The sequence below is a fragment of the Lycium ferocissimum genome, chromosome 1, assembly GCF_029784015.1.
Source record: "Lycium ferocissimum isolate CSIRO_LF1 chromosome 1, AGI_CSIRO_Lferr_CH_V1, whole genome shotgun sequence".
NCBI lineage: Eukaryota > Viridiplantae > Streptophyta > Magnoliopsida > Solanales > Solanaceae > Lycium > Lycium ferocissimum.
In genome coordinates this window covers 16,586,688-16,597,623 of record NC_081342.1, presented here as the reverse complement: position 1 = coordinate 16,597,623, position 10,936 = coordinate 16,586,688, and the positions used below count along the sequence as shown (strand labels likewise).

Here is a 10,936-nt window from a genome sequence, read left to right as displayed (position 1 = left end):
GATGTTCCAAGAATTAAAGTTTCTTTATTACGGGACGGACAAATTATATTCGAGGAAAATAATTTGCGCTATGATTCTTCCCCAAAATACCATGTTAAGTTTCCATGACTTAAAATTCTCAAAACTACTCCAAGCCTTGTATAATAGACTACGAGTTAGTAGAAGTGATTTTGATCTAAATATAATTGGAAAATATCCAACGTCATTTACGCCGCAAGGTGTAACTAGTTATGGACGTTAAGTACATTCAAGACGATGAATCGTTGATTGATTTTTGAAGGCGCCTTATGATTATAGGAAATGCATAACTTTAAACGTCTTGAAATGTATATAGAGACGGTCCCCGCCTAATCGACTTGAATTCATGGCTAGGGCTCCTCGGGAAGCCGAAATAGACCTTGTCGGGAAGCCCGTCTATAATTCGGCCGAAGTCACTCACGGAACCTACTTATCAACACGGTTACACGACATGAGTACCTATGAAAGCATTTTGACTAGCCAAATGCCTCTGGATAGTTTAAGTCAGCAATTTGACGGGCAGTGATAAATATTCATTTTTTACATTATTATTATTATGTGTAATGGCACTTGAATGCTACTAATGATGTTGATTATATTATTTAGGCGTTATACACCTGATATGGATCATATCGGATGGTCTCCTCATCGGGATGGATGAATCGGTTGGAACATCTCGACCTATCCAATGACTCAAAGCGATGGTCCTTATCGAGTTTCGGTGCGGTTGATTACTATCGGTACGTCTATTTTTTTAAGATCAATAGTGTTATTTGATGTGTAGTAGTTAAAACACCCTAATTTCTTGTGTAGGAGAATATGGTGGTTGCGCAAATTATAGGCAAAGGCGTTATATAGATGGTCCAGTTATCCGAGATTATATAGTGACATCGCTGACGATAGTGAGGAAATACCTAATGCGGAGGAAAGTGACGATGAGCAAAGTGACGATGAGATTGAGGTTGGAACTAATACTCGACATCAAGTAGAGCATTGCAAGACATGATGAACGATCCGGCACACGAGGAGGAGCCCGGAATTCACGGCAACCATTTGAACGACAACGATCGACTTCGGTTCGACCGCGAAAGCCAATTTCGACGACGAGTCGACCCGATTCGGTGGCATTCCGATGAGATCCTATCTTGATCATCTTGAATCGCCCCGGATGCCTTTGTCTTTACTAGTGATGATGATCATATTCGCGAAGTTTTGTGGAAAGAGCCGGTGGATGCGGTAAAACAAAAGGCTCGTATTGAAAAAGGGATGATTTTACTCAAAAAAATCATTGCAAAGGGCATTTGTTAAGATTTATTGCATCCGGGGGATGAGGAGTTTAAAGTTGACGATTCCACACGAAAACTTTGGCGATTGGTGCAAGCGAAAGTATCAAGGCTGCGAATGGATGCTCCCGTGGTAAAAGCTGAAAAGATGTGGACTATTTCAAAGTTACCTGAAAGCACACTTGTGATATGGGTGACCTCCCGGATGATCATTGCAATTTAGATACTAATTTGATTGCGCGTGTATTAGTTAGCGACATTAGAGAAAACCCAAGGTATCCCTTCGCCTAAGTTTATTTTATTTTTTGTGTTAATATAATGTTCCTCGTTGTTATATCTTTGATATTTCAAATTTTTTCGGGTACCATTATTAAAGGCGTATTAGAGCCGTCACGAAAGTATATAACAAAAGCATTACTAGGAGGAAGGCGTATCTTGGGCGTAGGCGTGCACATGAAATAGTCTTCGGCAATTGGGAGGGCTCTTTCAAGACGTTTCCGAGATACATGGCGGCTCTGACACTTCAATCATCTCTTGCATTGTTGAATGGAAGCTCGAAATCGAAGCCTGGTGTGCCGTAATATTTTTGATTTTGTATTTTGGGCCTTGAGCCATGCATTGATGGGTTTGCTCATTGTCGGCTTTGTAATATCAATAGATGGAACACATGTGTACGGGAAGTATGACATAAAGCTGCTAATAGCGGTTGGAATGGATGCGAAATGGAGCTATTTCCTACAGCTTTTGCGGTAATTAATGAGAGCATTAGTACGTGGGGTATGTTTTTGGACTACTTAAGGCAACACGTTATTAAGGATCGCATGGGAATATGTGTGATATCAGACAGAAATGCTGACATATTGCACAATATGTTCAATTTGCAGGGGTGGCAGCCACCTTTTGCCTACTATCGTTATTGTTTAAGGCATTTGAAGGCAAACTTCCTAAAGGCATATCGAATCCCAGCACTTTGCAATTGTATGTGGGCGGGCTTTGACGGAGGCGTCGGGAAGAAGTTTAACTGCGAGATGGACATTATTAGGCGGGAGAATGAGGAAGCCTTCCATTTGGTTTAAATGCAATTGATAAAGACAAATGGACATTACACCGGGATGAAGGTAGGCGATGGGGTATGCGACGACAAAACAACTGCGAGTCATTGATAAGCTTGTTGAAATCTGCACGGGGACTACCGTCACCGCGATGGTGAGAATGACATTTAAGCGAGGTTGTGGAGCGGTTCGTCGGTGATGATCAAGCCAAAACACGTACGTGAAGGTCAAAAGATGGATGCCAAAGCAGTTAAAATTGTTCGAGTACCACAAATATAAGGCTCGGAAACATGACCGGATGGAGTACGATATGCCGGAGCGCATATTTAAACTCTGACAAGTGTGCACCAAGGTAAAGGAGGCAACGTTCACACAATTTGTGAATTCCAAGAACATGCACATACGGCAAGTGGCAATCATATCACAATGTCATGTTCTCACCTTCAAGTGTTTTATCACAATGGGAAAGAACGCCTCCTCGTACATGGTGAGGAATATACGGTTGAAAATTATGCAAAAAACGTATCTTTGAAAGGTTCTACCACTTGTGGTAGTGAGAGTTATTGGCCACGGATCCATTTTCAATGTTTGCAAAATAAAGCATTTATCAGTAAATTCGAGAAAGAATGCATACTCGCGTATTCATAATGAAATGGATGTTCTACTCGGGGAGATACACTCGAAAGAAAATGCTCATTTGCAATTATGTTGGTCATGATAAGCGCAAGTGTCCCTTACGGCATGGTGGTCAAACTACGTCTCGCGGTGGAAGTACCTCTCATGGTGGAGGAAACTTTAGTGGTGGAAATATCTACAGTGGTGGTGGCACATCTAGCAATGGTGGCGGAAGATCAACTTCAAGGGCATTAATTAGTATGTTAAGTATTTTCATCTACTCAAATGTTGTGATTTTAGTTTTAAGTTTAATATATCATTATGCTCTTATTAATGAATTAGTATGTTAAGTATTTTCATTTACTCAAGGTTATGAATGATGCAATTTAATTAAGTTTTTTTTTTTTTTATGTAAAGTATTTGCCATTTTGACTAACTTTTGATTAATTATTAATGAACAAGTTTAAGTATTCGTAAAGAACTTCAAGCTAATGTCAACGAGCCTTGAACGAAAATGGCGTTCGAGAACTTTTTCAACCTACTAAAACGGTCATCCGAACTTTTGTGTATCCTTGATGTGTTGATCCTACCTAATTAATCGCACAAAAATAAATAGGGTTCTATATAAAATATTGAAGTTTCGGGGTCCCGAAGCATGATTAGTCTATGGTCAAAGTACGTTAAAAAGTGTAACGAAAGAAGGGTTAACCAAAAGAGTAGGAAAAAAAAAAAAAAACATAGCGCACTAATTTTTGCGCTTTATAGCGATTAACGGAACGTCTCCGTTAACTACTTTAGCATAAATAAATTCTTGCGCTAAAGGTATTTTCATGCTTATTTTTTTGTTGGGGTATTTTGGTTGAAACTGTTTTTTTTTTGGGGCATTTTGGTTCCGGACCCCATTACAAACCTTTGGCGCCTTTATGACAATGGAAGAAAGCTCTTTGATCAACGTATTTACCAGCAATTCAAATATTCTTCTCCATCCCTAAAATTACTCTTTACTTTCAAGATTTATCAGTGAATAACAATAAAAAAGTAGGCTACTTTTAAGCTCCACATAAGTTAAAAAAACTCTATATCCAACTACATTTCCTACTATCTAATGATCGTAAACATAAGAACCATTTAATTATTCTGTACTCTAAAGGTGGTACTTTTAACCATGCATGGAAACTGATTGATAAAAGTCCTGAACCAGATTTGGTTTCTTGGTCATCTTTGTTTGCTGGGTATACCAAGAATGGTTTTGGTAAAGATGCTATTTGGGTTTTCTTCAAAATGCTTTCTTTGGGTCTCAAGTTTAATGAATTCACTATTCCTAGTGTGCTTAAGGCATGTTCATTTGGGAAGGAACTTTTGTTAGGAAACTAGCTTCATGGTATTGTTGTTGTGACAGGGTTTGAGTCTGATGATTTCGTCGTGAATACTTTGGTTGTTATGTAGGCAAAATGTGGTGAGCTTTTAGATTCGCGGTTTTTGTTTGAGGAAATTCCATAAAGAAATGTTGTTTATTGGAATGCTTTGTTTTCTTGTTACACACAAAATGATTTTTTCAGTGAGGCAATGTGTGTGTTTTGTGACATGATTGATAGTGAAGTGAAGCCTGATGAGTATAGTATATACTTTATCAAACATACTGAATGCTTATACTCAGGAGATATTGTTCAGGGAAAGGAAATAATGGGTACTTGTTGAAGCTTGGTTATGATTCTGATCCTTTCTCGTCTTAAGGATGCCATTACTGTTTTTAAGGGAATTGCGGTACCTGACATTGTTTCATGGAATGCTATTATTGCTGGCGTTTCTTCATGAATGTCATCACCAGGCTATTAGTCATGTTGAATCAGACGAGGAGGTCAGGAATTTTCTCTAATATGTTCACCTCACTGAGTGCTCTCAAGGCCTGTGCTGCATTGGAGCTTCCAGAATATGGTAAAGGGTTACATTCGCTTTCGATAAAGAAAGATATCATATTGGATCCATTTGTAAATGTTGGTCTTATTGATATGTATTGCAAGTGTGTTTTGACCAAGGATGCGAGGTTGATCTATGACCTGATGTGTGGGAAGGAATTAATTGCATTGAATGCCATGCTTTCTGGTTACTCACAAGTCACAAGAATGAGGCAGAAGATGAATGTCTAGACCTTTTTGTTCAGATGTACAACCTAGGAATTAGATCTGATCAGACAAGTTTTCTTGTCGTCCTCAACTCTGCTGCTGGCTCTCAGGCTGCTAATGTCTCCAAACAAGTTCATGCCCTCTCTATGGAAAATGTAGCCTGCTGGATGACGCAACAAGAACTTTTGACGAGTGCCCCATACCAGATTTACCATCTTTTACCTCTCTTATAAACGCTTATTCTCTGAATGGCTAAGGTGAAGATGCTGTGAAACTCTATCTGAAGTTGCAAGATATGGATCTCAAGCCAGATTCATTTATTTGCAGTTCTCTCCTAAATGCATGTGCAGATCTATCAGCATATGAATATGGGAAACAAATACATGCTCATGTCTTGATATATTGGTTCATGTCAGATATGTCTGCTGGTAGTTCCCTAGTGAACGTATATGCGTAATGTGGAAGTATAGAGGAGATTAACCTTGCTTTCTGTGAGGTTCCTAAGAAAGGTATTGTTTCATGGTTTCCAATGATTGGACAACTCTCACAAGATGGACATGCAAAAGAGGCACTTCATTTATTTACAAAGATGCTGAACGATGGTGTACTACCCAATTGCATAACATTGGTTAGTGTCCTTTGTGCATGTAGCCATGCTGGCTTAGTTGCGGAAGCAGGAAGTATTTTGACATGACAGTTATTTGGGATTGAACCAACTCAAGAGCATTATGCCTGCATGGTCGATGTTTTGTCCGGGCAGGAAAATTAGATGACACTATTGATCTCATAGATAAGATGCCTTTGAAGCAAGTTCATCTGTCTGGGAGCTGCAGGAATCCATAAGAATTTAGAGGTAGGGCAGCGTGCTGCTGAGATGCATTTTAATCTTGAACCAGAGAAATCTGGCACTCGTATCTGTTGCAGACATCTATGCATCAGTTGGACTGTGGGAAATTGTTGCGGAAGTAAGAAGACTGATGAAAGACTGTAGAGAACAAAGAAGAAACCTTGGATGAGTTGGATTGAGGTCAAAGATAGTGTTTATACATTTATAGTGTGAGACAAAAGCCATTCTAGAAGTGAAGAAATCTATGCCAAATTGGAGGAGGTGGGACAGTTAATGGCTAAGCTGGTTATGTTCCAACGGTAGAGATTGATCTCCATGATGTTGAAAAGGGACAAACAGAGATCCTCATCTCCTACCATATTGACAAACTAGCTGTTGCATTTGGCCTGATTGTTACACCTCCCGGTGCTCAGAGGCGAATCCAGGATTTCAAGAGGATGAGTTCACCTTGGATTTTTTTTTTTTTTTTTTTTTTAAAAGACGCAAAATTGCATTTTAGTAGGGTTAAGTCCCACCACCTCAAGGGATTAAAACCTTGCCCATCTTATCTTCGCTCCAATAGTTTGACCATGTGTTCCTTCAGTTAATATTAGATATATTTTAAGGATTTTATACATAATATACCGAGTTTAGTCGGGTGACTATGTGTTCACGTGACCCATTTTTAATGCACAGATTCGCTCCTACCGGTGCTCCTATTAGAGTGAAAAAGAACCTCAGGGTATGTTGGACAGCCATATAGCATTCAAGTTCATTTGTAAGATTATCTCGAAAGAGATCATTATTATTAGAGACATTAACTGATTACACCATTTTAAAGACGGATATTGTTCATGTGGTGATTATTGGTAATACTTGAAGACTACCACTTCCATTTGGCTAGAAGATCCTGCCACTCAACAAGTCTATATCTTTTACATTCCCCTGGAGCTGATCAGAGGTAGGTTAAACCTTTGGACCAAAAAAGTTTTTTTCTTGTTTCCTGATCTTTGTATCTTCCCTTCAATTGCTCCTCAGTAGCTTCAACTTGCTCCTGTTGGCATAACTGATGGAATATTTGGCTTTTCGAGGAATCTCCTGCTTACTTGATTATCTGAATACCTTTTCTATTTCCTTACAATTGGTAAGATGAGCGCGTGGCCTTTACTTAATATTTTGATGGGCCATATCTTAATTACCTATTGGCAAAACACTTACTAAATATTGTGATGATACTGACAACAACGTGGTGATTTTTTTTTTATAAGAGACCTAATATGATGAATTATGTTTAGCTTGTTACTAACTTTGCTGCGAATATTTGAATGAATGATGATGTACTTTCAAGTCAAGCAGTTATAGAGGCTGTGGCTGCGGTATGCCCTTTGGTGGCACTTGCTTTCATGGGGTTAGGCATTCAATCACGACAGTGGGAGAAAATAGAAGTCCTGTGCATCAGTTTTATTAGTACCTAAGAGGCTAAATTACAGGTTCTTCCTAATTGCTTGCTAAGCTTCTACTAATTCTGCTACAAATATTTCAATGAATAATTATGTACTTTCAATTCAAGCAGTTATAGAGGCTGTAGCTACGGCATGCACCAACGGTACCAACGGTGGCACTTGCATTTCGCCATTCTCATCTTCTTCATCTTCTATCTCCCAGAGGAAATTAGCATAAGCTGCATGTATGTGGCTGTTAACACATCAAAAAAGATGAAGCAGTCAGTTTTGTAAAGTAAATAACAACCAGTTCTTAAATTGAAGTTTTATATGACAGTTTATTCTTGGTACCTGTCACTAGAGGCAGCTTGGACTGCTCTTTCGAAATAGCTCGTGGCTCTATCTGTATCGCGGTGAAGCTCCCATATTAATTTAGCATATTGTGAAAGAATTTCACCATCACTTGGATCTGCTAAAATAGCTCTTGAGTAGTATTCCTCTGCCCCTTCGAGATCTTTCTTTGTCTGTTCCATCATGAAAGAAGATGTTTAGCAGAAGCAAAATTATCTCCCTAGATGCCTATGAATAAGCAAAAGAAGAGTAGCTTGAGAAAGGATAAAGGCTTACTTGGTACAAAAAGTTTGCATAATTCCTCAAGAATAAGGAATTGCCAGGATTTTCTTCCAACATTCTCTTGTAATGCTCTTCTATATGGAATCCCTGACTGTCACCACCACCATCCCTATCGAAGGCTACTGGACGATAACCACCGCCTCCTCCAATGCCACGGCCTCCATAAGGCCCACCATCATCAAAGCAACCAATATCAGCAACCCCAAGTCCTCTTGCTAAGTACATCTCCTCTCTGCCTTCAACTAATTCTATCTTTGCATTTTGACTCATATAACTCATTTCCTCTTTTACAGCATTAGTTCCCAAACTGTATTGCTTACTGATGTAATCACAGTCACCATCTTCATCTTCTTCTTCCTCATCGCTTTCGTCGTCCGAATGAAGCTCCCTTGAATTGTGAATGGTGAAAGATGGAATGGTTTCCAAATATGATTTTGGTGGTTTATTCATCTTGGGTGGTTTTGAGAGGCTAAATTCATCAACAACTTCATTTGAGGCTTTTACTAATCCTTCCAAGTTCCCTTCAGATTGAGCTCTTCGAAAACCATGAGATGGGAACTTGCTGTTACCATTGCTGAGCTCAGAAACTGAAGGAGAGATGGGAGAGTTAGAAGGGTATAAACTCTTATTGCTGAAATTCTGATATCCACCATGGCTACTACATGAGAGTTTGCTGTAACTATGGTTAGGTGTCTGATTTGGAGTTAAATCAGATTGGTGGTGGTGGTGATGACTGCTTGGACTCTCTGAGAGTAAAGATCCAAGAAGTGGTGTTGAAGAACTCCTTAGCATCATTTTCTTGATTATCAGGAGAAAAAAGATTCAATCTTTCTGATGTGATAACAAAGTTGCTGTAGAGAAGAGAAAAGATTTAGGCATAAACTATAAAAATCCTAAAGGAAAAGAATCAATTGCAAGAAGAACAAAGAGATATGTACCTCAAATGGGTGAAACACAAAGTTCTTGAAAACTCTCTGGACCAATAGTTAAATATTAGACCTCTTATATAGAAAGAAAAGACTTTTGACATTATTTATAAATAGAAGATATGAAAGCTGTGGAATGAAAAGAAAATGGAGTGGTGGACAATGAAGCTCCAGCTAGCTTGAAAATATCAGGCTGCCTCAATTATTAGTTTAAAAAGGTCAAGAGTGGCTGCTTTTTCACATGTGTGTTTGGGGTAAATATGCTCCGTTGGTTACCAAAAAACAAATTTGAGTTTTGGCATTCATGAACAGCTTGGAATGGCCGAAAAAGGAAGGAAATGTCCACTTGTTTTCTTGATAGGAGTAGGAAAGGTAAAAGGGTAAGAATGGTAGTATGACATTTAGCACTTCAATTTGCTGGCATTTAGCACGTTTTTTTTACATTATAACTCACGCGTTGTGCTGCTTAATTGGTAGGGACACTTTGGTTGTCGGTGGGTTTATACAAACGCGAATTCAAATTAGTCTGGTCAATGAGCTTCAGATATCGAATGATTAAATAAAAAATAGTTATTATACTATTCAGCTGGACGAATTGCTCCAAACAATTATTCACAAGATTTGGCTCCAAGTTCCATGTTTCATCGTACTTTGAGACTATTGTTTCCAGAAATTGAATTCGTTGAAACTTTTAGTATTCTATATCAAGATATATTACCTGTGAAAACTAGGAAAAATTGCCACAACTACTTTTATTTTGGGGGTCGCGGGTCAACGGAGGTATTTACATGCTTTTTAGGGAGATTTATAGAGAGACACAAAAATAAACCAACATTTACAATTATTCAATATAGTTCCACTTTCAAAACATAGCTACAAAATCTTTACATAATACATACAACCAGTAAAATTCACAAAATTAATAATTTTGGAGATCTTCTCTTTCCCACAGACCTTATTCATCACTGTCCCCTTCCAACCTTCTTTTCCCATTTGCCATGCCGAGTTCTATTCGTTCAGGGAAGTTTGTCGCTACTTCGCTGGAAAAATCGTCGGATATTGCTTGTTGCTCGTGCTCTTCGTCAGAATTCTCTCTCACGGCTTTCTCAACTTCTTCTCTCTTGTACACTTGTATGTAAGTATATATCATTGCATGTCGTACGCACGCCACTATATACATAGGTCATACATTTGACATACGCCTGATATACATGTGACATACACAATATTTATTCCTATAATGTCATATGTACGATACACGTGACATACATAGGACATACACATGACATATGATGTTCGGCCTAAAAATGCATATATTTAGCTATTAATTACCTCACGTTTTAATACTTTTAATTGTCTTTTGAGTATAAATTATATTGCTTTGTGCTTAATATTATATTTTATTTTGTAGAAATAAAGAATTACAAAATTAAAGAAATTTGGAGCAAAATTAAATAAAGAAGTGGAAGAAACAAAAGAAAGGAAGAAAGAGAGGAAGAGACATCAGGGAGACATAATGATTGAAGAAATTGAATTTGAGAAGGAAAAGAAAACGTACCTGGCAGTCAAGCCACGCACAGCCAACGCGAGCTAAAGTGGTTTCTGAATATATTTGGTCTTCAGTCCGTTTATTTTCCCTGTCCGAGTTGGATTTAGTTTTTAAAAAGCCCAAGCCTTTGCACTCTATAAATACATATTCTACGGGTTTTACAGAACTTTGGATAGGCTTGAAACCCTTGGGCCACAACTTTTGACATAGAGAGCTTAGAGCGTAGTGGAGGCCATAATTATAGGGTTTTATCTTCTCTTCCGTAACACTTATTTTGATATTTTTATTCGGATGATTTGTTGTTTTTCCTCCATGTCTATGTGGAGCTAAACTCTTTAGTTCTAGGGCTTTGACACAAACATAAAAGTTGACGTTTGATTATCGTTTCTATCTATTAAATTTCCATATTTTTGGGTTGCTTATTTATTCTTGTGCTTAATTGTTTGATTACTTGATCACTAATTAGACA

At 38.2% G+C, this 10,936-nt stretch overlaps 1 protein-coding gene and 1 pseudogene across 2 annotated transcripts; one reads left to right on the top strand and one right to left on the bottom strand.

Moving 5' to 3' along the window:
- The first annotated feature begins 2,023 nt into the window (after positions 1 to 2,023).
- LOC132062638 (putative pentatricopeptide repeat-containing protein At5g52630) lies at positions 2,024 to 7,904 on the top strand (annotated as a pseudogene).
- Positions 7,353 to 9,061, bottom strand: LOC132050382 (uncharacterized). 2 transcript variants are annotated; one of them, XM_059441621.1, is made up of 4 exons: positions 8,931 to 9,061; positions 7,987 to 8,843; positions 7,711 to 7,883; positions 7,353 to 7,612 (listed from the first exon to the last, which is right to left on the bottom strand). In XM_059441621.1, the coding sequence occupies exons 2-4, from the start codon at positions 8,785 to 8,787 to the stop codon at positions 7,483 to 7,485; spliced, it is 1,104 nt and encodes a 367-aa protein (XP_059297604.1). In that variant the 5' UTR covers positions 8,788 to 8,843; positions 8,931 to 9,061; the 3' UTR covers positions 7,353 to 7,482. The 2 variants fall into 2 exon arrangements, with proteins under 2 accessions (XP_059297604.1, XP_059297602.1); XM_059441619.1 differs by having other exon boundaries at positions 7,987 to 8,980.
- Between the last annotated feature and the right edge of the window lie 1,875 nt (positions 9,062 to 10,936).

What these genes read in the sequence shown, in the direction of transcription:
- LOC132050382 (XM_059441621.1), bottom strand. Translation starts at nt 8,787, where the DNA reads ATGATGCTAAGGAGTTCTTCAACACCACTTCTTGGATCTTTACTCTCA. An exon ending in ATGCAAACTTTTTGTACCAA is followed by an intron (nt 7,884 to 7,986) that starts GTAAGCCTTTAT and finishes ATGATGGAACAG; the next exon opens with ACAAAGAAAGATCTCGAAGG. An exon ending in CAAGCTGCCTCTAGTGACAG is followed by an intron (nt 7,613 to 7,710) that starts GTACCAAGAATA and finishes ATGTGTTAACAG; the next exon opens with CCACATACATGCAGCTTATG.